The sequence below is a fragment of the Laetiporus sulphureus genome (assembly GCF_001632365.1).
Source record: "Laetiporus sulphureus 93-53 unplaced genomic scaffold LAESUscaffold_1, whole genome shotgun sequence".
In the NCBI taxonomy this organism is placed as follows: Eukaryota; Fungi; Basidiomycota; class Agaricomycetes; order Polyporales; family Laetiporaceae; genus Laetiporus; species Laetiporus sulphureus.
The window spans coordinates 1,183,545-1,206,702 of record NW_024468510.1 but is presented as its reverse complement, the minus strand read 5'-3'; the positions used below and the strand labels follow the sequence as shown (position 1 = coordinate 1,206,702).

General features: G+C 53.4%; 10 protein-coding genes across 10 annotated transcripts; 4 read left to right on the top strand and 6 right to left on the bottom strand.

The window, feature by feature from the left end:
- Positions 1-3,372: 3,372 nt before the first annotated feature.
- Positions 3,373-3,896, bottom strand: LAESUDRAFT_733485 (uncharacterized protein; the record flags this gene model as incomplete). The annotated part of the gene is made up of 3 exons (XM_040910427.1): positions 3,373-3,394; positions 3,511-3,695; positions 3,750-3,896. The coding sequence occupies 3 exons, from the start codon at positions 3,894-3,896 to the stop codon at positions 3,373-3,375; spliced, it is 354 nt and encodes a 117-aa protein (XP_040770424.1).
- Positions 3,897-4,333: 437 nt separating this feature from the next.
- LAESUDRAFT_640228 (eukaryotic translation initiation factor 2B delta subunit) lies at positions 4,334-5,981 on the top strand (the record flags this gene model as incomplete). Its single annotated transcript, XM_040903587.1, has 6 exons — positions 4,334-4,837; positions 4,891-5,070; positions 5,123-5,250; positions 5,301-5,392; positions 5,452-5,718; positions 5,776-5,981. 6 exons carry the CDS (start codon positions 4,334-4,336, stop codon positions 5,979-5,981), a joined length of 1,377 nt encoding a protein of 458 aa, XP_040770423.1.
- A 48-nt stretch (positions 5,982-6,029) lies between these two features.
- LAESUDRAFT_719217 (uncharacterized protein) lies at positions 6,030-7,164 on the bottom strand. Its single transcript, XM_040907588.1, has 4 exons — positions 6,936-7,164; positions 6,792-6,880; positions 6,599-6,730; positions 6,030-6,542 (listed from the first exon to the last, which is right to left on the bottom strand). Exons 1-4 carry the CDS (start codon positions 7,086-7,088, stop codon positions 6,317-6,319), a joined length of 600 nt encoding a protein of 199 aa, XP_040770422.1. The 5' UTR covers positions 7,089-7,164; the 3' UTR covers positions 6,030-6,316.
- A 117-nt stretch (positions 7,165-7,281) lies between these two features.
- LAESUDRAFT_733482 (uncharacterized protein) lies at positions 7,282-9,439 on the top strand (the record flags this gene model as incomplete). Its single annotated transcript, XM_040910426.1, has 3 exons — positions 7,282-7,646; positions 7,693-8,179; positions 8,243-9,439. 3 exons carry the CDS (start codon positions 7,282-7,284, stop codon positions 9,437-9,439), a joined length of 2,049 nt encoding a protein of 682 aa, XP_040770421.1.
- Positions 9,440-9,849: 410 nt separating this feature from the next.
- On the bottom strand, positions 9,850-10,716 carry LAESUDRAFT_719215 (uncharacterized protein). Its single transcript, XM_040907587.1, has 2 exons — positions 10,014-10,716; positions 9,850-9,954 (listed from the first exon to the last, which is right to left on the bottom strand). The coding sequence occupies exon 1, from the start codon at positions 10,688-10,690 to the stop codon at positions 10,139-10,141; it is 552 nt and encodes a 183-aa protein (XP_040770420.1). The 5' UTR covers positions 10,691-10,716; the 3' UTR covers positions 9,850-9,954; positions 10,014-10,138.
- Positions 10,717-13,449: 2,733 nt separating this feature from the next.
- On the top strand, positions 13,450-17,074 carry LAESUDRAFT_640024 (SAICAR synthase-like protein; the record flags this gene model as incomplete). The annotated part of the gene is made up of 3 exons (XM_040903574.1): positions 13,450-14,655; positions 14,726-16,108; positions 16,247-17,074. The coding sequence occupies 3 exons, from the start codon at positions 13,450-13,452 to the stop codon at positions 17,072-17,074; spliced, it is 3,417 nt and encodes a 1,138-aa protein (XP_040770419.1).
- A 544-nt stretch (positions 17,075-17,618) lies between these two features.
- On the bottom strand, positions 17,619-17,967 carry LAESUDRAFT_753944 (ubiquinol-cytochrome C reductase UQCRX/QCR9-like protein; the record flags this gene model as incomplete). The annotated part of the gene is made up of 4 exons (XM_040911823.1): positions 17,619-17,657; positions 17,709-17,803; positions 17,866-17,905; positions 17,959-17,967. 4 exons carry the CDS (start codon positions 17,965-17,967, stop codon positions 17,619-17,621), a joined length of 183 nt encoding a protein of 60 aa, XP_040770418.1.
- Positions 17,968-18,053: 86 nt separating this feature from the next.
- Positions 18,054-18,907, top strand: LAESUDRAFT_20978 (translational machinery component). Its single transcript, XM_040901588.1, has 2 exons — positions 18,054-18,712; positions 18,765-18,907. The coding sequence occupies exon 1, from the start codon at positions 18,075-18,077 to the stop codon at positions 18,708-18,710; it is 636 nt and encodes a 211-aa protein (XP_040770417.1). The 5' UTR covers positions 18,054-18,074; the 3' UTR covers positions 18,711-18,712; positions 18,765-18,907.
- Positions 18,908-19,103: 196 nt separating this feature from the next.
- Positions 19,104-21,438, bottom strand: LAESUDRAFT_753942 (uncharacterized protein; the record flags this gene model as incomplete). The annotated part of the gene is made up of 6 exons (XM_040911822.1): positions 19,104-19,622; positions 19,686-20,868; positions 20,922-20,983; positions 21,042-21,135; positions 21,190-21,204; positions 21,275-21,438. The coding sequence occupies 6 exons, from the start codon at positions 21,436-21,438 to the stop codon at positions 19,104-19,106; spliced, it is 2,037 nt and encodes a 678-aa protein (XP_040770416.1).
- A 125-nt stretch (positions 21,439-21,563) lies between these two features.
- LAESUDRAFT_20933 (snare-like protein) lies at positions 21,564-22,822 on the bottom strand. The gene is made up of 5 exons (XM_040901585.1): positions 22,657-22,822; positions 22,491-22,600; positions 22,269-22,429; positions 22,049-22,207; positions 21,564-21,979 (listed from the first exon to the last, which is right to left on the bottom strand). The coding sequence occupies exons 1-5, from the start codon at positions 22,726-22,728 to the stop codon at positions 21,825-21,827; spliced, it is 657 nt and encodes a 218-aa protein (XP_040770415.1). The 5' UTR covers positions 22,729-22,822; the 3' UTR covers positions 21,564-21,824.
- Between the last annotated feature and the right edge of the window lie 336 nt (positions 22,823-23,158).

The following is a 23,158-nucleotide window of genomic DNA, read 5'->3' as shown; positions in this document are numbered from 1 at the left end:
TAATTGCTGCCACTGCCATAGCCGCCATAGCCACCGTATCCTCCTGTACTCCCACCGTATCCAGAGTTTCCGCCGTATCCTGCACTTCCACCTCCATAACCTCCAAAGTCACCGCCATTGCCATAGCCCCCGTAGTTCGTCTTCACACCGCCCTGCCCATACCCTCCGGCGCTTGGAGGGTACGATCCTCCATACGAGCCTCCGTCATAGCCGCCACGGGCCCTGGATGCACCTCTCCCACGACTGGCCCCATAGCCTCCACCACCGCCTCGCGAGCTGTACGCAGGCTGATTCGCTTGATACGAGGTATTTCCTGAGTACGCCGCTGCATACAACGTGCTGCTGCTGCGCTGATATGACTGATATGACGCCGAGCTACCATCATGCCATGTGTTGCCGCCGCGACCATCGAAGTCGCGTCCACCGCCGTATGATCCGTTGACGTACGATTGCGGCCCTCCTCGATAACTACCGCGGCTTGATGATCCATAATTATCACGTCCGCGGCCTCGGCCACCGCGCCTCGCGGTCTCGCGGTCGGCTTCACTGAGAACAGGGCGCGGCCTGCGAACGCCTGGTAATAAAACCGAACGATGTGGCTTCAACTGCTTGGGGAAGAAGTACAAGGCGGATAAAGATCGGTCACTCTTGACATCGGGCTGGCCGGGCAACGGCGAGTAGTATGTCGATCCTGGTAGGCAATCCGGGTTTGGAAGCAGACTACCGTTCATCCCCTTGCTAGCCTTGACCTCAATGCGTACGGGCTTGAAAAACGTCAGTATGAGCTGCATATATGTAAGAACTGAGTCACTCACATCGTTGCTCTTGCGCTTCCCGTACAGCGCCTCCAAAGAATGGTACAGAGGATGATCTTCATACACATACAAGATGTTGTTGCCCCACCTGTTACGATGCTTCTCCTCATCGCTCAAATTTTCATAATGGGGGGCCATTGCCTCGAGCAGGCGCTCCTGATCTATGAAGGGCAGCAGTGCAACGCCCTGCCACGCCATCCGTTTGCCGTTCATATCAATTTCGAACGTGGACGGATAGAAATCGATGATCGGCGAGGTCTCTTCTATCATGAGCGTCTGGAAGACCACCGGGATATGCTGTCGACTGGAGTGGTTTAAGCTGTGAGTTGGCTCAGGCGCAGAACGGAACGCAGCAACATACCTAGCAGCGGGGAATACGCCCATCAACTGCTCAAACGGTTTAAACGGCTGACCAATGTCGAACTTGATGTTCATGTCCTTTACATCTACGAAGTCGGCAGCGAAGGGAGCAAAATGGTACGGATAGTACCATTGCCATGACGGTGTCTGCAACAGAGGCGTTGAGTATTTGAAAGGCCGCACAATTAGTAGGACGTACCCCTTGGTAATAGTACTGCAAAACCCAAGCCATTCCCTCGATATACCGCGTCGTGATCCTGGAAAATTGCTGGTGAGTAGCCGGAGGATAGCAGAAGCACTGCATATACATACTCCTTTTTGAACTCAATATCACTGTATTCTCTACAAAATTTCTGTCGGTAGTACCGTTCCTTATAACCCGGTTCCCATAATCTGTGGAAGACGAAATTTAACAAAGGCAACAATAGAATACGCCTGACGAACGCACTTCACGGTGTCCTCCTGCTCGACGGTACCATCAGGATTGACTTTCAGCTTGAGCTGGTTTATCGTGGTGGTCTCCTCCTCATCCTCCTCACTCGGCACTATATCCTCCTCTTCATCTGCTTCTGCATCTGCATTCTCAACCTCCTCTATGCTGCGCTTAACGCCGCGCGAGGGGCTACTGGTGATTTCAATGCTCATAAAAGAGTCTTCCTGGACAGCAACAGCGTCGTAGTCCCCGTTTGCCCCAACATCGTGTTCCGCTGTCTCAGTCACAGAGGACACCAGTTGTTCCTGGGGAACAGCACCGCCCAATCCAGGGACATCCGTATCGTCGCCCATTGCAAGGTCAGGGACCTCTTTCGGAGCCTCAGATGATGCAGCGGCAGGTACAGCACTTTGCACAGTAGGGGCAGGGGTAGCTTTCGACAACGACGAAGCACTAGGTTTCACAGGCACCAGCCCAGCCAACTCAGCCTTGAGCATCTCAGCAGCACTCATGTTCGCCATACGAATCGCACGTCTGTTCGCAACAACATCGCGATTGGAGCCAGCCAACGCCTGTGCTGCTGTCTGCTCGTGGAGCGCAGTCTCGGCCGTCTTCGGCCCACCCAGCCCAATGCTGTCTGCATTCGCAGCAAAGTTGTTACTCGGTCGTGGGGGAAGAGGATGGCGTATAGGTGTGGAAGGGACCGCCGACGGTGCGGTAGGAGCAGCCGTCAGATTTAGCGACGCCGACGGACCTATCTCGGCAATCTTTCTCTTCTTATTCTCATTTTCACGCCGCTTTGCATTGTCTTGCTGGCGTTCCTCGGCTGTGTACAAGAGACATCTGCTCAGTAACGAACCTCTACGGCGTGAATGCTATTCTTACCTTCACGTCTCTTCCGGAAGATGTTATCTTCGCGCTTAGCGAGACCCTCAAGAATGATCTCGGCTCTCGCGAGATTGACTTGGCCATGATTGGTCAGATAACCGCCCATCCGCGGAAGCTCGTCCTGCCAGATCCTCAGCAGTGTGTCAATAGCACCTTCTCTGATCTCAAGTGATGGCAGATGGGGCAGGAAGTCATTTCCGACGAAGAAAATCAGGAGCACCCAGTCATCAATCGCTTGCTCAAGATTAAATGGGAAGGCCGTCTGCGGCACTGAGAGCTCGGCCTCTAGATACTCGCGCAGAATGGCGACATCGAGGAAAATGAACGGCTTCTTCTCTGGAGGTGGCTTCTGTATTTCTGCCTTCGTGCCTGTACACTGTGCTGCATAATGCCCTTCCTGGCCGCATATACGACATGCCGTGGGACTACCTGATTGAGCGAACACATCTTCACGCAACACTTTGAAATGCGGTTCATGTGTAGCCAACGAAAGCATGATTAAATCCGCGTCCTATAACCAGAGTCAACAAGTATACTTCGGAAGGCTAAGCACGTCACGCACCAATCCATATATAACATGTCTGGTGTTAGGGTCATGCCCAGGGTTGGATCGTTGTCGTCGAATGTAATCCATGATCTTGTGCTCTCCTTCACCAGGCACACTCGCATCAGAGATGATGACTTCCATCTAATGTTGGATAATGTCAGCTTGTGCATCTACGCAAAAAGACAGCAGTGAGACGCACCTGTGCCCAACCCGGATCTGAATTCATCTTCTGTACAACCCAGTAACGTAATGAATTGGCCAATAAGTCCATGAAGGGTGTGCCGGGGGTAATAGCATTCGAGTCCCACGATTTCTTGTTCTTCTCATCTTCACTGATAGTTTTCCCCATAGCTATGATATGTCAGCGCATCCGCTAATGTTATACCAGAGCAAACATATGCTCACCTTCCCACATGGCAACAGCCTCCTTGTGCGCCTCCTCTTTCTCCTTCGCTTCCTGAGCGGACCTGAATCGGCGGGAGCGCTGCTGATTCATCTTGGCGCGAGGGGCTACACCGTCAATAGCCATGAAGAGGAGCTTTCGAGGCCTAACCATGTTGACAACTCGTTCAGTATACTGGAAGATCTCGATCATCATCTCTTCCTCGGTCTCTGGCGCGGGCTTCCCCTCGGGATGCGTGCAAGGATGGACCTACGACACATTAAAAACGATAAAAACGATAAGCAGCATAACTGAAGCACTCACAATACCATTCATATCCAGGTAGAGATTGTCGAACTCTACCTCATTGGGATTGGGTCGGGTGATGTCGACTGGGACAACTACATCATTGCCCTCGCCGTCAGGAAGCTTTGTCTCCTCTTCTTCAACGACAGGTAAGACTAGGGACATATAATTAGCCATAAGGCTATTCGCGCGATGCGGAGTGTAGACGTACCGATTTTAGGGTACTTTTTACTGAGCCAGCGAAAGAGCGCGGGAACACCCTGCAAGCAAAGGCGTTAAGCAGATACCCGCGGATGCTACACAAGACGTACCATGTCTAGTGACCTAAAATAATAATGTCAGTATTTAGGATATTTGCGCAGAGGGATGGAATGACGGCAGAGACAAAGTGCAATCAGCCGTGGTCGTCGTTGCAGACTCGAGAGCGAGCGCGCCGAAGACGCGGAAACCTGGCGCACCACGGCGCTATCGTAATGTTCACACGGCCTCGTGCTTCGCGTCAGATCTCGAGTCAATCATCCAAGCGCGCCTCCCTATGCAATGCTGCACTCGAGCTGAGGTCTTGCCATTGACTTGCATCTGATCCTCCAACACTGCTCACTATGGCTCCTGCACCTACATTAGACGTTCAAGTACAGCCCTACAGCGGCGAGCTAACAGATGTGCCACGCAAGTCGCAGAAACAAATGACTAAGGCTGAGCGGCGTGAACTGCAAGAGAAGCAGCGAGCCGCAAAGGCAGCAAAGGCAGAGGTCGCACCCGCCGCAGTCAACAGGAAGCAACCAAAAGACAAGCAGGAGCCTGATTTCGTCTCTCCTGCCCCGAGAAAAGCGCAGAAAGTGCCTGACTTGCCCGTCCGACCCGTCTTGGCTGTGCCGGGCAAGCCTGTGAAGGACATTAAAATGCCAGCTGCCCTCGCGACCGATGCTTCCTTGGAGAAGGCGCGAGGACTGCGAATATTCGCGCATTTTGGTCTACCGAAGCCCGTCAGCATCGCGAAAGGCGAGATTCACCCAACTATTATACGACTCGCGCTGCAATTCTCGAACTTCAAGATCACCGGAGCAAATGCACGTTGTATTGCTACCTTGACGGCCTTCAAGACAGTACGTATGGTCGTTCGACGTGCCTGAACTGCATCTGATGAGCAGCACTGCAGGTGATACAAGACTATACAACGCCCTCGAATAATACCCTCTCCCGCCATCTCATGACTCATCTTTCTCCACAAATCAGTCATTTGGTGGCAGCAAGACCAATGTCAGTGACAATGGGGAATGCTATCCGGCAGTTGAAGCTCGAGATCAGCGGGTCTGATATCGATTTGCCTGAGCAAGACGTCCGTGGCATTCTCTCTTCGTATGCATGCGCACTTCTAACGCACATTGCAGGCAAAAAACCACCTCTGCCGCAAGATTGATAATTACATTCGGGACAGGATTATAATTGCAGATCAAGTCATTCAGGAAACTGCTGGGAATAAGATCAAGGATGGGGATGTCATCCTGACATATGCCAGGTATGCTGTAATCTGCAAGAAACATTTCATACATTCTGACGTGTACGTAGGTCGTCAGTAGTCGAAAAAGTGCTTCTCGGCGCATATGAAAAAGGGCGGAAGTTCTCAGTGATCGTCGTAGACTCAAGGCCGATGCTAGAAGGTGAGTGTCATCTCTGCGAGTCAGTTGTTCTCCGCAGGTTTATTAATGTCACACAATAGGCAAACGTTCACTATCCGTTCTATCCTCTGCGGGCATCCAGTGCACATATCTCCTCCTGCCTGCTCTTGGTTCTGTCATCACTGAAGTCTCTACTGTATTCGTCGGCACTCACTCAATACACTCAAATGGCGCCATATTCTCAAGAGCGGGAACTGCCTTAGTAGCTATGATGGCGAAACGGCATTCGGTCCCTGTGGTCGTTTGCTGCGAGACGTACAAGTTCTCCGAAGGTGTGCAGCTCGATAGTTTTACGAAGAATGAATTAGGTGATCACACATTCCCTGTGGTGTATCGATTTGTGATCTCATATATTATTCGCACAGCGCCAGTTGAGGACATCTTTTCTTCGTTTCCCCTCGCCAAACCTCGCGAGTCATTGATACTGCAGAATAAACCAAGTTTAGAGATTCTCAACCCATTATACGACCTAACTCCGCCGACATGCATCACTGCCGTCGTCACAGAAGTTGGCGTAATCCCGCCAAATTCGATCAGCTCAATACCACTTGCTCTTGGTCGTTTCCACTAGAACCCTTTGCCTTACTGATATGCCCGCTTAGCTCCATTGCATGGCGCTACGAAACCAGACTGTTCAAACGTTCACATCTCGCAGTGCTCTCATTGGACGGTCGTTATATGATCTCCTAATCTCGAACCATACCTACGTTAGGTTATGCCGTAGACATGTACTCACGCAATCCTTGTATCAGCAGCTCAACTCGGAGTCAATCCAGTCTCTCACCCCCGGCAATTACACATCTTTGGTGGACTCTCAACGCTATTCTCCGGCTCGAATGAGATAAATATCGGCCAATTATTGTCCCCGCATTATATGCAAGCAGATGGTACTACATCAGTAGAGGTCTATAACTCCGTCTTGGTTTCCCGCTCTATAATCTGTTTCTCTATCCACTCAAACGCCGCCTCTGTAGAGTGTTCTACTGGCTTGTCGTAAAGATATGGCAGGATAGGAATCATCGCTAGACCGGTCGCCGACGGGCCCCATGTTCTGATGCGCGGATGTTTGACATAGACAAAGGCCCTCTTGGCAATCTTAACCGCCGTATGAATGGTAAACGCGGGGAGGGCCCTGCGGCGATAATGCATGAGCCGTACTGGCTCGAACGTGCAGAGGACAGCACATACATGGAGGCAATAGACTGGAAGACGGCGCGCTTGACCGCGACCATGCCGACTCGCGTTGGCTCGGCGAAGTTTGCGGCCTCGAGCGGAGTCGGACCTCGCCTGTGCGCCTTGTAGGATTCATATCCGACATCGCTGATGTGCATGCGCGACAGTCAATCCATGGAGTGTTTGTTCGGAACGCAGGGTGGCTTACCCGGCAAGGTACAGCCACGAGATACCATAGGCAGCGGTCACAACCGCTGGTGGGACGACGGGACGAAACGCTTCGCCGACATCACTGGTCTAGTGTGAATCCATCGCTACTCGAGAACCACTGTACACAATGAGATATACGCACATATGCGACATATCGGTGGCCGGCGCGTAAAACCGTCCTCAAACGGGAGGCGTAAGCCATGTAGCGCAACTCCGTGTCGGTAGTGTCCACATTGTGGTCGGCGAGGTTATCGACCTTCTCCTTTGGCTTCTGCATGACGGTGCTGGTAGACATGGCGTCGAGATGAAACAAAAGAGAGACAGCGAGGGTAATGAATAAACTTGGCCATGGATGCGGAAAGCGTGGCGGCAGGCCGGAAGAGGCATACGCAGCCAGCCGGGAGGCGCCGAGAGGATTCCTCAACCGGCGACTGGGCCGTGGCCTCTGCATGACTCAAAGCACGTCCTCCGTCCGCGACCCCGCTACCATGGCCGCCCTCGTTGCTCGCTTCAAGGATACCCAACACGACCCCGCCGACCTCCCGCGCGAGCTCGATGCCCCACCCAGCAAGATATCCGCCTACTATAGCCTCGTTTTCCCCAACTTCACCTACTACCTTCAGACCCTCAATGTCACCATCGGTCGCCGCTGCATTCCCTCCTCCGCCTCCTCCTCCGACAACCCGCACGTCGATGTCGACCTCGGGCCCCTCAAGAGCGTATCGCGTCTCCACGCTAAGATTGAGTACGAAGAGGACGAGGAGCGCTTTGTCCTCATCGTAATAGGCAGGAACGGCGCCTGGGTCGACGGAGTGTGGTCTGGTAGCGGCAGCAAAGTCCCACTCAGCGACAGGTACGTTTTCGTCTCTGTCCACATAATTTCATCTTATTTTGTGTAGATCGCAAATACAGATAGCTTCCCGCACCTTTCACTTTATTCTGCCACCTCCTCCAGCCCCAGAGGACTCGCCTTCTCCTACTTCAGATTCGTCCGATAACCGCGCTCGTTCGCGTTCTGCGTCGGTCGATATTGTCGATGTCACCTCCATCTCCCCTCCATCCTCAATACCCTCATGTTCTCCACCGCTGGCTCCTGTATCATCACCTCGTTCCGCACCGCCAAAGATACCCCCATTACCTGGATCATCCCTCCCTAATTCGAATACTATCAGCAAATTCAAGTCGAGCGCGAAGAAGCGCAAGAAATCGGATTCCTCTGCCACTGCACCACTGCCTGAACTCATGCCTCCTAAGCCGCCGTTAACTTATGCTCAACTATGTTATCGAGCAATCAAAGCTCTGGGCGGCAAGGGGTCTTTGCAGGAGATATGCAATTGGATCAGAGAGACGTACGACTGGTACAAGTACTGTGCAAAGGACTGGGAGGTATGTCGCGTATGCCTGTACCGATGTATTATTATTAATCCTGATTTCTCGTCTCATATGCAGAGTTCCGTCCGGCACAATCTCTCCTCCAACCCTGGCTTCAAGAAACTTCTGCGAACGAAAGAAGAGAAGGGGAAAGGTGCATTATGGCTCATTGACGAGGCGTTCGAGCACAATTTCGAGGAGCAAGACGCGCGAAGACAGGCGTCACTCGCTTCGGGCGGTACGGGTGGGAAGGACGGAAGACCAGGGAGTAAGAAGGCCAAGGCTGTACCACTTGACCCACCTTTCACAAGGAGTGTCAAGGGCGACTTGAAGGGGGCACCTCTTCCTCCACCACTTACATCGACGCCGCTCACGTTGAAGACTACCTCGATCACGGACGCGCCGACTCCGTCTTTTCAGCCTATGGCGCCTCTTCATCCATCCTCGATCGCACCAACTGTGAAGCTTGAAACCGCAGCTGCAACGGTACCTCCGTTTGCACCTCAAACGCCATCCGCATCCTCTGGGATGGCGACCGCGTTTTCCTTTGCAACCATTGCCGGTACGCCTGCACCTGCAACAATTAATACGAGTGCTGCTCCCGCATCGACATCCTCGCATCCCCTCATCCCTGCCACGGTCCGCATACCTATCGTTGTAGGACCGGCTCCGAACCAAGTATCCACATCCTCCGGTCCCCCCAAGCCTATCGTCCTGCATGACAACTCGCTCATCCTCAATCCCGAGATCTTCTCCCATCTCACACCAGAGCATTTAAGGGACCTCGAAGCCCTCGGCGCGCAGAAGGCGTTGGAGATTTTGCAGAGCTATATTGTGCGTTATTACAAGGAGAAGCTAAAGGCGGAAGGCGGCAGGGGCCGTGGAAGGGGCCGGCCACGTAGGGGAAGGGGTGCACCGCCGGGGACTGGAAGAGATGTGCCGCCTGCGGCCGCGCCTTCTCGGACGGACATATCGCCATCGGGCCTGTTCACCACTACACCACTGACACCGCGGATTGCGCAGCCGTCGTCTTCTTCTCCGGTAGCAGAGCCACAAGCTGCAATGCAGGTCGACAGCACAGCGGACCCGGCTTCTACGACTGCGCCCGTGCCGCCGCCCATTGACTCGTTGCAAATGCCTGTAGAGTCCGCACCATCCCCGATCGTGGTGATAGACGACGACCCTCCAGAATCAGACGACCGTCCTGCTGCGAAGAAGCGGCGCCTGGAGGACGGACCCGAGGACGCTTATGTTCCTCATGATGGTGGAATGTAGGCTTTGGTATCCTATTCGTTTTTCAGGGTTTTAGGTTTGTCCATGGCGCTCGTTTATCTGTCCATGTACCACCTTCGCGAGCACGGAACTATAGAGAGCTTGTATGGCCTAGCACATGGTGTAGTGTATGACTTAATCCTACTAGCGTTAGACGAGTCCCTTACTAGTATCAGCGCTCCGACCAAAGTGTCTCCGCCCATCCGGATGTGACTGTGTGTTTCACGGGTTCTCATAATTGTAGCTAGCATAAGGTTTCTGATGGTATACAGGTGACTGCGTGGCGGTACCACGCAGCGTCAATCCGCTGCCAGTCCTCCTCTTATACCCACTGCCACTTCTTCCGTCTCTCCTTACTCCTTACTCTCTCTACATCTCCATTGTTCTCTCGTCCCCTAGCTCATATCGCCTCTCGCTGTCGTTCACGAAGCGATACAGTTTCTGGGCTTGTGGCCTTTGATTTTTTGTGGCGCGACAGGGCTAGGCTCGATCACTTCGCCACCGCATTTTCAGCGAGGGTCCGTGCACCGTTCTGCTCTAACCAGTACTTGCCGATGTCCCGAACTTTGTCCTGCAGTTTCTGGACTTCCGAAAGCGAGTATCCAGGTGGCACTTTATGCAGTCTCAAAAAGCGCCCCATTGCGTGCGCCAGTCCCGATTGCTGTGAAGAATGGCACGATGTCAGCATCCTCGTAAAGACGATCAACGGCTTGGCAATTGAATTTGACGTACCTTTACAACTTCCATCGACTCGGACACCTTCTGCCTAGCCTCGTCGATCTCTCCTAGTGCCCATTTCAACTGGAACCAGGTCTCCTCCTGAGGTGGCTGTTTGTGTTTGACTTGATCAACGAATGCATTGATGGAGTCGGTCCAATCCTGAGCCGTCTTGATTACGAGACCTGTGATCTTGTGTGCAAATCTCCTGCTTGCTGATTGCCGAGGTGTTGGTATATATGATTCCGAGACTGATCTTGTGAAAGAAGGGGAATGGAAACGGGAAGAAGCCGGAGAAGGGGAAGAAGAAGCCAGGGAAGGGGAAGGGGAGGGGGAATGGATGTTCAGCTGTGTAGCTGCTGTGGAAGTTTGTTCCTCCTCTGGTTCTGGGCCAAACAAAGACTCCCAATATGCAGCATCCAAAGATGGTGTCACCAGCTGTTCTCCCTCACTGTCATCCACCATGATGGCATCTTCATTCTCTTTGCCAAGAGAATTGGCATGCTGACCAGCAAAAACATCTTCCACAATGTCCATGGCATTATCCTGCTTTGTTGTCACTGCAGACACCTCCATATCTGAGGCCTCTGAACTTTCATCCTCAAGCATGGCTGAGGATGCATCACTCATGTGAGATGATGATTCAGGTGCCTTGCAGCTAAACTGCAGATGTGTCGATGCTGGAAGCAGATGTCGAAGATTGAGTGCAGTGACTGCATTTCGATGAGATGAAGACAACAAGGATAGTGGAAGGCCTGCAGAGGTGCCTGGCTCTCCAGAATTATGAGAGTTATAGGATTGTGACAAAATTGGCTGAGCAGAACCTGAATTGAGGAGGGTGGCTGATAAACGAGGCATTCTAAGAGGCTTGTGTGATAAACTGGTGTAATGGGCTATTGCAAAGAGTTATCAGTCTACTAAAGCTTTTTATAATGCTTTGACGCCATCACTTACCTTTGTTAATCCCTTGCGAACAGTCACTTGTAGAGTTACTGATGGTATGGTGCAATGGTTGATGAAATCCAAAAAAAATCAATCCACTTGATAGAATGGATTGCTGAACATAAAAGAACAAAGATATGCCCAAGAATAAAGTGAAGGACAAGGGTTGTCGATGATGATCAAAGTGTGATGCAATGCACATAGATGAGGAAGGAGAAAAGAAAAGCTGAGCGGTGCCGGCTTATATGTCACTGATGAGCAGATGTAAATAGTAGCAAATAATGTGCAAAAATTCTTATTGGCTCATTGAGAATCACATGAAGTCCATATATGGTTAGTCTGTCTAGCCTGATGGTGCTGATTAAGTATCTGATCAAGTGTGTGACTCATAATTCCCATGAGATGCCTTCTCGCAGGCATTTTTAGACTTCTAGGTCTGGCTGGATGCACACCAGACTTTGAAAGATAGGCAAACACTCATTTGTCGTACAAATTCTGTCTGATCGGCCTTTTACTCACAATTTGTTTTACATTTTATCTTCGCAGCCTTGATGGCCCTCATCTGATTGAACCAACACTACGCATCAGCTGCTTATGTCAGCATCATGTATACATTGTCATGATCTTGTCCTGCAGGCAGGTTTGCAAAGAACAAGTAAAGTCTTGAAGTTCACTTCCGCCATCTTGTTCAGTTTATGTCTCTCAACTTTCCACTGGCAGATGCTTACAACCATGACAAACATCCTTATCATTCTAGCAGAAGTAGAACAAAGTCAATTGCCACGCTCAACATGTCATCAATGGCGACAAGGCATTTTCGAGATTGAAACCAGCTGAGTGACGGACGCAACGTCAAGACACGTCCGTGACAGTGATGAGATTTGAGATGAAATCAAGGATAGCGAGATTGTATACTGAAAAACCCGACATGAAACTCGCCGCGTGAGCTTACACACGTCAAGTGGCCCATTTTCTGTTCACTGAGCGGCGGCAGTTTGATTGCAAAGAGAAGCGACAATTCGGCACAGCCCATCTCCGAAGATCGGTCACCATGCTTGTAGTTTCTTGCGCGGAGCATGTGCTGCAGCAGAACTCCCTCAGCATTGTTCGTGACCAGATGACGAAACGACCAGTGAGGCGCTCGTATCACTGCTGGACGTAATTGTTACGTCTGCACCTATCTAATCAACCGAACTGTATACGACGGCAAAAGGTACGTCAGTGCACATGATGTTGAGCGGTGGCGACAAGCGGAACGCCACAGAGACGGCATTCATTGCGCCTACATCGGCCTGCCTGAAGGCAAGGTGGCCGTCACCTGGCTGAGTATTGACAGAGGGCACAGGTGATCACACACCTGAGACGATGTAGTCCGCATGGCATTATGGACAAGCCACGAAGTACGCGGGGTAGAGGACCGTGCATGTCCTCATTCGCTGCAAAGGAGCCGATCCCACGCAGCCGGGCATGTAAGCGTGGATGAAGGAACGTCCATCGGCGCGAGAAAGAACGTCGCGAGCTCGGACTGAGCCGCAACATGCAGCATGATATGCCTTCTCGAACGTGCGTCGTGCTGACGAACCGAGGACACGATAACGCCCGGTAGATAGTGCTGCAACTGAGATGGAAAAAAGGAAGACACCAGCGCGAGCGCGGCGACGATGGCGGCGGAGCATTGTCGGAGGCTGATCGTCGGATTGAGTATCGTTGTCGCTGCAGAGGAGGCGGGGGAGGACGAGCGGCTAAAGTGTCGAGGTCCCACGTGTGTGCATCAATATCGTCACTGCAAGTTTCATTCACAGGCGCCGTTCGCAGTGCAGTCTCCCCCAGCACGGTCACGCACGTCTCTCCGTCTCCTCTCAGTTGTCAATCTTAGCTACCGCTCAACGGGCACAGCCCAGAACGTTGCTGACAGCGCTTGCGGTCATCTCGACTTATTATATCTCCCGTCTCTAAATCTCTCTCTCTTCCATCCCCGTTTCCCCGAGCTAGCCTAATTCCGTCCGGTGGCTGGCGCACACAAGTATATGAGTCCCATCCGCGCTGAGGACCCGCGCTCTCGGCATCCTTCGCTGGACAGCTCAACATCCGCTCCATCTTCGTCTCCTCGTCCAGCTAAGGATCGTTTGTTTTACCTCCCTGCTAGGCCTCGCCGCACAACGTCATCCAAGGTATCCTCTCACACTCAATGGCGCAATGATAGTGAGACAGAGTCAAGCGGCTCTGGCACCGAGACCAAGCACGCTCGCACCCCGCCTCATCAACAACCTTGCAAGCGGGCCATGCGTAGAGCATCAGAAAGGGCATTGACATTGCCTGCAACTCGTATGTCTCCCCCTGATCCTTTATTGTCCATGCATTCCGCTTTATCTGCTCGACCCCTGTCGAGGAGGTCGCCCTCCCTTTCGTCCTCATCTTCATCCCCAAGTTCGCGCCCGAGCTCGAGCCACGAGATGGCCCCGTCTGCCACTGCTGGCATTGGCCGCAAAGTGGCCGCATCCTTGGACTTGTTCAAAGAGTCCACGAGTACTCCCGCAAAGGAAGACGTGAAACCGTTCGACCGTCCCAGAACAGGGTCTTCCGCCTCCAAGCGCAAAGCTGGCTCTTTGCGTCCTGTGGAAGATATGGCGGAGGCCCAGTTCGAGTTCGTCAAGCGATCCGACTGGCCCGACCGCGAGATTGCTGCCATCCGGAGGGAGAAGAGTATGACGGGCCTGGAGAGAGTGCGAACACGGGACAGCATAAGCTCGGGCGTGAGCGTACGCGAGCCGGAACGCCGTCGATCGCAGAAGCGGACGTTGTCTATTCGAGAGAGCATCCTAAACGATCTGATGCAGTGGAGGAATGCAGTGGAGGAAGACAGAGGCAGGGCACGAGAACGGGATGCATGGCACGAAGACTCGTCCGCGCTTGAGATTGGATCACCGGGTACCGATTCGTCTCTATCGTCCAACGTCACATACCATGACTCTACTGGATCTCCCGTCCGCACACCTCATCGTCGATTCTCGTCCATTCATCGCCCTCGTACTCCCGTCCAAGCACCGCCACTATCCCTCGAGCTATCCACTCCAAGCACTTTCACCGAACGTCAAGTATCTCCTCCAGCCCGCTTACCACAACGTCCTCGCTCCCCCGCTCCCGTTCAAGATCACCGACGAGTACCATATCCCTCTACCGTCGCATCCGACCCATACTCTTTCTCACCATGGTCCACTGATGATGAGAGTGCATGGGACACTGCTTCGGCGACGACTACGTCTACCACCGAAGCGTCGTCCCCCTTTCCCATGTCTCCATCTCGCACGAGCCCGCAGCCGCACCCGCTTGTCCGGCATCCCAGCGACGAAGATGACGAACAGCATCAGCGAGCTTTGTTATCGCAGTACGGTGATATTGAAGTTGACTCGCAAGGCTTGGCTGTTCCTGGGTTTGGAGAGCTACCACCGGATCTCGATGGCTACCAGGAGAGATTGCCTCACATTCCTCTTCGCCCGTTTCGCAACCAAGTTGGCGGGCATAATGCCATTTACAAGTTCACAAAGCGGGCCGTCTGCAAGGTGCGTACAGCTGATTCTTTCTACGCCTAAGGGCTTGGATCAATCCATGATCACAAACTCCCGTTTTCAGCCTTTGGTATCTCGCGAGAACCTGTTCTATGAAGCAGTCGAACGGGAGGCTCCTCCACTTCTTGACTTCATACCGCGTTACCTCGGTGTCATGCTTGTAAGTTATAGGCGTGTGCCGCGGTCATTAACAGGCTCCTGCGCACGACGCGCCGGCGAAGGTCTGGATCGTACACGCCCTCCGCTGCAGAAGATGCCGTCCGATGTGTCCAGATCACTTCCATCTGACAAGTCCGTCAAATCGAATGGGACGGAAACGGAGGCAAGCGAGGCCGAGTTGCCAGAAGTCGCGTTGGACTATAACCGCCACATCGTTCCTCAATGGCTGCTTCGTGGTGGGCGCAGCCGAGCCATGTCACAGTCCGACTCTGCATTCCTTCGACCGTACAACGGCAGGCTTCGAGGCGTCCATCTGGGCGGGTACACTGCATCCAGTCCTGATCTTGCGATATCTGCAACGCGTCTTCCTTGGTCACAAGGTGGCTTCAAGCCGGCTCCAAGCTCTCTCGCGCGCACTCGCGTTGAGGAGGACTACGTATCTGGTGCTCCCACGCCCGTGAACACACCTCGAATGATCTCGACTCGCATGCCATCGGCCGTTGAACGTCAGGGTCTGTCCCCTAGATCTGCATACAACGCGGGTCTGTTTGGCGGGACAGGCTCAACCATGGTCAACACAAAATTTAAGGACCACGTGTTTAACACCCTGCTGCGCCGCTTATCCAGGCGTTATCCTAGCTATAGTGGTGCTGGCTCTCGGGCTGAGGATGAGGGCGAACTTGCCGATGCCGAAGGTGAGGGTGTGGTTCTGAGCGATGGGCCTTCGAAGATAAGGGTTCGGAGGAAGAGGCTGAGTCAAGTAGAGCGGCTGCGTCAGGAGGAGGAGAGCTTACTTGGGCAACCTCTACGGCGTGTCCAGAGTGAGAGGACGTTACCGAGCTGTGAGGATATGGAGGGTCGGAATGGCGCGACGCCCGAGATGTTCGAGTTTGAATATGACCGCGGAGAGGTCGAGGATGCTGTGCCTACGTTCCGCGACCACAGCGGCGCCTCTTCACTGACAGCTCGAGCCCGCAGCCGGCAACCGAGCGACTCCCGACCGCTACCCCCGTGCCTTGACCAAACGCAGCTGCTTGAGCCTCATCTCCCAGAAGTCCATCGACTTTCTCCAGATGCCAAAGGACGTGCTTCGTCGGTGACGCGGCAGAACCACTTCATTTTAATGGAGGACTTGACTGGCCGTCTCAAACATTCCTGCGTTCTTGACCTGAAGATGGGTACCCGTCAATATGGGATGGACGCGACGCCTGCCAAGAAGAAGAGCCAACGAAAGAAGTGCGACCGAACCACGAGCAGGACGCTAGGCGTCAGAGTGTGCGGGATGCAGGTGAGTGTCGTGTTGCGCGTGTCGTGTTATTTGGGCTGGGGGGACGCCACAATCAAATCCTTGGTTGTTCATTGGAAGCGCGATACGCCGTATCTGTCACATTGATTAGGTTGTTAGCTGACGGCGATACTATTGAAGGTATGGAATCATGTCACCCGGTCCTATGTGACTCAGGACAAATACAAGGGTCGCGAGGTCCGTCCCGAAGACTTCCCTGGCGTAATATCGTCCTTCCTGAATGACGGCGAGCGTCTGCTGGTTTACCAAATCCCGGTCATATTGCGGAAGCTGTATGCTCTCGCACGCATCGTCAATCGGCTGAAGGGCTATCGTTTCTATGGCTGCAGCCTGCTCATGATCTACGACGGCGATCTTGAAGCGCAGGAGGCTTTCAGGGCGTCAGTCCTCGATCACCCGTCTTCGCGAAGCAAGCGAGGAGAGTCTCTGGAGCGTCGATTGGGCAAGTCCACGGAGAGGAAGGAGGACCATCCTACTCTGCGCCGCTCGCATAGCGAAGACCTCCTGGTTGGGCCGGTTGCAGACCGCTGCAGCCGACGTCGGAAACGAGGCGAGATGCAGATACGTTTGGTCGACTTTGCGCATACCACAACGGGCAGGGATTGGCTGCCCTATCCACCGGACGGGCCTCCAGAAAGCGAGGAGGTTACGAGCGGGAAGGGGTACCAAGCTGACGTCGACCCGGAAACTGGACTGATATACGCTAGGTTCCCCCCTCACTATCCCGATCAGCCCGATCGCGGGTTTCTCTTCGGATTGAAGAATCTTGCCGAGACGTTGGAGAAGATATGGAACGAGGAGCGCGTGCGTCGCATCAAGGCCTCTAGGGATGATCCGTCGGCCATCAATGACCAATTGCCTCCGCTCTCGACCAACGGCAAGGAGATTTTTGACGAGATCTTCAGGACGCCGGATAGTGAGCCGGACTACGGGATGATATCGACATGACCAGTCTTTCGCAGCGTCTTTGTCTCCTTTATCTGGTTGTACTTGTCAGTTTCGTTTGTTCTTTTGATCATTTTGCTCAGTATTCTTTTGCATGTGGCATCATCTTCCCTTCCGGCCCCTCACATCATGAACCTTAGAGTCATATCTAGCATTGGCAATGTATCTTACTTTACAGGTAGTGTACAGTGCATAATATGGATTGTGCAGGCATTAATATTTTCTGGCTGGCGATGACGCATTGGCTACATTTCCGACTTTGTCCGAGTGGCCAGCTGAAGAACCAGCAGCGGCCGTCAAGGGTTGGGCGCTAGGTTCGCATTGCGAAGGTTGTGCGTGTTGTAACTGTGCGACGTCTGCATATAGAGGTTCGCATAGCAATGTGAGGCGGAAGGAAAATGCGGCAAGCCGGAGCCCGATGCAGGCTTAATTTGTGCAACGGTCGGAGGCACGTCATTCAGAGCAACCAACATCCGATAGACACATTAGGACTTTTTTCGAAGTTAAGTAAATCTACGTTGGCAAGCAATCATGCAAGCACCAATGATCAATGCACATATTTGTCACGGATGTCCTTCCACTGCTTCTGTGGGACTGTGAGCAAGAATCCATGTCTCGATCAACTGAACGCACGTACCCCTTTGTTCCAATGATCCCATAATGAAGTAATACCCACGTCGAACCCGACACCAAACGCGTATGCACCAGCGAAGATCGCGGTCACGTATATGCCTAGTGAGGTCGTCCGTGAAATTATGCTGCATGCAACGAACAGAGAACGTGAGCGGACTCACTGTTTCGCCTGACGAACGTGTTGTAGAACGTGTTTGCAAACTGTACAACGCGATTGGTACAAGAACAGCAGATAAAGTTGAAGCACGACTCACTGAGGCCATGACGGGCTTACTGGTCGAGGGCAAGTTGCAGCTTCGGCGCTAGCTGCGCAGCGGCTCACGACCTTTGTGCTGATAGAAGCGCCCAAGAGGCCTTTGCGTTCTCCGCAATGTCTCTGCTCACACGTCGCATATTCAGCTTGTCTCTTCCGCGACGGTCATGCGGCGCTGCATATCTCTCAACGGAGGGCTCGATCGAGTCATTCTTTGACAGCCTCGCCAAGGCCAGTACTGCGGAGACTACTACCCCTCCCACTACCACCTTGGCCGCAGATGAGGGACCGCCAATCGGAGAGATGTATCCCAAGCAAGAGTTTCAAAACCCTTTACGAGCGGTGGGCACTGCTGGTCGCTATGCTACCTATGTCTCCGAGCAAAGACCAATATACTCCGTGCATGTGAAGTCCTCCCGCACCAACACGATCATTACCCTTACGCGGCCAAACCGGACTGTCTTGAAGACCTTGACCGGCGGAAGCGTTGGGTTCAAGGGCTCAAATCGCTCAAGCTACGAGGCGGGGTACAAGTGCGCTGTCGGTGTTTTCGAGCGGCTGCAGCAGGAGATGGGAGTCGAGGACTTGTCATGGCAGCTGTTCTATAACGGCTTTGGGACGGGGCGCGAGGCAATGCAAAAGGCTTTGACGGGAGATGAGGGGTTGAATGTGAAGTCGGCGTTGGTGCGCATCACGGACAACACACCTATCAAGATCGGCGGTACCAGGTCGAAGAAGGCCAAACGGCGGTAGCGGTAAGTGGCATTGATCAATTGACCGTCCTCATCATTCCTGATGTTCGGTCAGGAATCTTTTTGCATACCACCTACAATGATGCACGCCATTATGTCGTTAATTCCTATATCTTCTGTGCACATGACGGTGGTTTCGCCTATGCCACTGTTAAATGGAAGTAACTCCTTTCCAACCTAACGCATACCGGCCGCGCTATAAGAGTGCGGTGTAAGAACTGACAATGCCTCGATACTGGTAAGATGTGTATTGGCTGATCCCTTGTACCAGACGTTATGCCCTAATGGCTTTAGAAACGGAGCAGTAGAAATTTCAGTACAACAGTGTGAGTGAGTGTCATAATAACTGGCGCGTGCAACTACGGTTTACATTGACAGACAGTGCAGAGCAAGCTCATAATTGAGGAGTCAGCCCTCCTTCTCGCGACGATGTGCAGGCAAGGTAGAGGGAATATCTCTTCTCAAGTGCGCGGAGCTTCGCCTTCCTTTTCTTCTCCCTCTTGCGCATCTTCCTCTCTGCTTTCTTCTCTCGCAATCGACGTTGCGCCTCACGGAGTTCCGCGACCTGCCCTTCGATCTGCCGTCCGTACACACCGCCATAGGCACCATATCTGTAGCGCTCGTCTATCGGACTATCCGATGACCCGCTCGATGAAGAAGAGTCTGAATCTGACGGCGACGAGACGGAATCGTAGGTATCAAAGCCGGGCAGATGGAGATCCACAGTCCCGGCTGCCCGCCCGGAGCGCCGCTCGCGACCCTTGTAGAGCACGACCTCAATGCCCCTCTTGAGGAAGAATGATGCGTTCCAAAGATCGATCAAGTCCGCGCTGAGAGTAGTTCGCTTTGGAGGGCGACCGTCTGCATGGTATTGCGGCACCGGTAACCTCCCGGACCAAGACAACGCCAGATCCTGCATTCCCAGACATGACCCTCTGTCAAGATGAATGTATGCATCGAATAATCTGATACATACCTGCATGAAACGAATCCAGTCTTCATGGTAGACGTCGTGCGGCACGAGCACGAGCGGCATGCGAGGAATGTTCTCTAAGAAGTCATCCATATCCTGGATCTTCATCATCTCAAAGTGAGTGTATGGCTGTGCGAGGTTGGGTGGACGCGAGAAGCCCTCAGGAGCGCTGAGCATCTGCTGCTGCTGTTCACTAGGTACGAGAGGCATGCGCGGGGAGCCCCCTGCCTCCGGGTACGTTCGAGGAGCGGCACCGTAGCCTGCATTGTACGCAGCGGCCGCGCCTGCGAAGGGCGGAGCGCCTGGTGCAGGGCTTCCCGCGCGAGAGAGTGAGGGTCTGAGGCGCTGTCCCTCCATGACATGACCGGGCGGGTATGCGGCCGGACCAGGCCTGGAAGACGCGCGAATTTGGATGTTACCTGATTGGTACGGCGATACAGGACGAGGCACTGGATTCTGGTAAGGAGAGACAGGTCGCGCCATGCCGGCGGGGTTGTAAGGGGATACGGGGCGCACTGCACCAGCAGGAAGTGCGTAAGGAGAGACAGGTCGCACATTACCGGTGGGGTTGTAAGGGGATACGGAGCGCACTGCACCAGCAGGACGTGCGTAAGGTGAGACGGGCCTCAGTGCGGTCGAAGGAACGATGTAGGGAGAGACGGGGCGCTGAACCCCTACTGGGAGAGGCTGGAAAGGCGATGCAGACCTTGCAGCGTCACCGAGGCGCGGAGACGGAGGATATGCACCTGGGCGAGCGTACGGCGTTGCGCTAGTGCTATATGCAGGGTTGCCATAAGGAGGTGGAGGATTGGAAGCGTAAGAGGACGGCGCAGGCGTAGGGTAACCGCCGGGGCCAGTGGCGTATTGTGGGCCGCCAGAGGCAGGCTGGTATCCTGGAGGACGCTCGCCGTTGTACGAGCCTCGGCGGGAGCGCGGATGGTCCCGCTCAAACTCACGTTCACGGCTGTCAACTCCGACGTCCTGGAAGCGGCGCTCGAGGTCGGTGGTGACGGAGTTGTAGGTGGGATATGGGCCGTTGAACCCGGTGCTGGGCCTACGCTCTCTCTGGCGTTCGCGCTCGCGTTCAGCGTGGCGTGCGTCTTTCTCGCGAGCCTTGCGTAGTCCTTTCTCTTCACGTTCGCGGTGCTCGTTTTCCTTTCTGCGGCGCTTCTCCTCTTCTCTCTGCCTGAAAGGCTGTGTTATGAATACTTCCTAGCAGGTGGTCGTTAGAAGTCTCACCAGTCTCTCAATGCGTCTCCGTTCGGTGCAACCTGGCCTCGATTTAATGACGCCACTATATCCTAAGGGGCGGACTACTGAACAAGTGCCCCGAGTCGACTGCAGAGAAGTTGTGCTCACCGCCGATGCCGGTACAGCTCCAGCAGGAATGACCTGAGTAGCCTCTACGGGCACCCATTGTATACCGCTTATAATACCCTGCGGCGTCTGGTAGCTACAGATACGTTCAGTCTTTCTGAACACCGTGTGCGATGAGCACCACTCATACCTCGCTGGTACAGCCCTGCATTCATCGGCAAGAGCAGATCGACTCGGGATCAGCAGCGCGACCCGAGGATCGGGGAAGCACTCACTTGAACGGATTGTAGATGATCTGCCCATCTGGCGCAACACTGGTCGTGTATGTTATCGCTCCTGGTTGGATCTGAGCTGCTTGTGGCTGTGGACTGCTGGGTGGGAACATCTGCGGGTGCATCACGGGCGAAGCACCGCCGGGGAAGCGAACGCCGTACGACATCGTTGAACCAGGTGCGTGAGTCTCTCGCTCGTCTGGCAGTGGCAGACGGATACCAGGCGAGAGAAGGGGACACAGGCGTTGATGGAGCATATGGTAATCTGTTTTGGCTTATAGCTTGGTGTTGCCGGCGCCATCTCTTACTTGTACGGAAAGATCCCGTGGGCGTTGATTGAGCGCTGCTGTGAGTGGCATGCTAATAACCACACAGGCTGTGCTACAACACGGTGACCGTTTTCTGGGGGAGTCCCCACTTGCATATATTTGTTCCAGATGCGAATGTCCATCGCGACATTGATGAATAAGTAAAAGAACAAAGGAGATACGCAGGAGAAAGAGCAGAAGAGCCAAGGAGACGAAACGGGATTGAAGAAGAGATGACAACACCATCATGAGAATCTCCACCACAGGAAGATGATTAAAAATAACACAATTGCGATTATCGGCGCGTACTGCCGAATCATCGCTTGGATGTTAATATTCCTGGCTGCTTTGCGATACTTCTCTGACTCGGAACGCAGTGACGTCGATAGGTGAGACATCCCTGAACACAGAAAGAGAGCCACAACGATGAGTATGCCGCAACGGAGAAACAAGGGGTTTAGCCACGCACTGTCTAGGGAGTCCCCTCGCCACAACAGCTCTTCCATATTTTTGGTCATGATACGCGTGACGTCTTGCAGTTCGCCATTCAGTTTGTCCATCGAGCTGCTGGCTGCGTTGGCTGTCCGCGTGTCTTGGTATAACCGCGCGGTTTTGCCCATGAACGTGTCTGCAAGACGTAGCATTATGAGCGCCGGAAGGTGCTTGCACAGTGGCACAGAAGAACACACCAAATCCTACAAACGCGTACGGTTTCCGTACTGCCTCCACTTTGGCGCCGTATGACACTGCAAACTCCTTTGAGAGTTCGTCCAGGTAGGAGAAGGCGAGTTTCCGCGGATACGATTTGTCCGTGATGACAAGGTACACGACATTGTCCGCGATCAGATAGCTAGCGCAGAGAATTGTAAGTCCTTCAACAAGCCGGGACCTCGCGTTTAGATGCTGCGTACTGTAGCGTATACTGCCCGCTCTCGATCGAACACCGCGGCTCCGAGTTGGGTGTGATCCGCCTAAAGACGAGTTTTGCCTGCTGCTTGTGTTCTTGCAGGGATTGTTCTGTCTACGTTCCGTTATACATTTGTCGCTTGGCGTGGATTGCTAGCATCGGCAGCTCACCTGCTCATCATCCACACTGGCTGCCAAGGGTAGCGCGTCAGAGGCTCGGACTATGAGAGTTGACTTGACCATCTTGATGTTGTGAGGGTAAGTGGTATATGCACCGGATATACGGAAGGTAGACAAACACCAAGGACGACGTGAAGCAAGATGCAGCAAGCGTCGATGTACCCACTGGCGCTTCTTCGGGGATATCTACGTGTACGTGACGTGTAGTAGGCCACGTGACTGTGTAGACCGGCCACCCAAACTTGGAGAGCGACCAACCTATGGTGCAGATTCCGGCGGATATGTGCCGGCGGATTCCGCCGGATTTCTACCTCGGAAGTAAGGTGGCTCACCGGCAATTTCTTGTAACCTACATATGTTTTGGAATGTCTAGCACGAAATCCTGTAACAAGGTCACTCACCAGCAATCTTTGGTGATGTAGATACATTTCTGAATTGCTAGCATGAAATCCTGGTAGGTCACTGGCAATTTCTGCTAAACTAGATATGCTGT

What these genes read in the sequence shown, in the direction of transcription:
- LAESUDRAFT_20978 (XM_040901588.1), top strand. Translation starts at nt 18,075, where the DNA reads ATGTCTCTGCTCACACGTCGCATATTCAGCTTGTCTCTTCCGCGACGG.
- LAESUDRAFT_719217 (XM_040907588.1), bottom strand. Translation starts at nt 7,088, where the DNA reads ATGTCTACCAGCACCGTCATGCAGAAGCCAAAGGAGAAGGTCGATAAC. An exon ending in TCGTGGCTGTACCTTGCCGG is followed by an intron (nt 6,731 to 6,791) that starts GTAAGCCACCCT and finishes CATGCACATCAG; the next exon opens with CGATGTCGGATATGAATCCT. An exon ending in TTCCAGTCTATTGCCTCCAT is followed by an intron (nt 6,543 to 6,598) that starts GTATGTGCTGTC and finishes TTATCGCCGCAG; the next exon opens with GGCCCTCCCCGCGTTTACCA.
- LAESUDRAFT_20933 (XM_040901585.1), bottom strand. Translation starts at nt 22,728, where the DNA reads ATGGTCAAGTCAACTCTCATAGTCCGAGCCTCTGACGCGCTACCCTTG. An exon ending in CCAGTGTGGATGATGAGCAG is followed by an intron (nt 22,601 to 22,656) that starts GTGAGCTGCCGA and finishes AACGGAACGTAG; the next exon opens with ACAGAACAATCCCTGCAAGA. An exon ending in AGCGGGCAGTATACGCTACA is followed by an intron (nt 22,430 to 22,490) that starts GTACGCAGCATC and finishes TCTCTGCGCTAG; the next exon opens with CTATCTGATCGCGGACAATG.
- LAESUDRAFT_719215 (XM_040907587.1), bottom strand. Translation starts at nt 10,690, where the DNA reads ATGGACATTGTGGAAGATGTTTTTGCTGGTCAGCATGCCAATTCTCTT.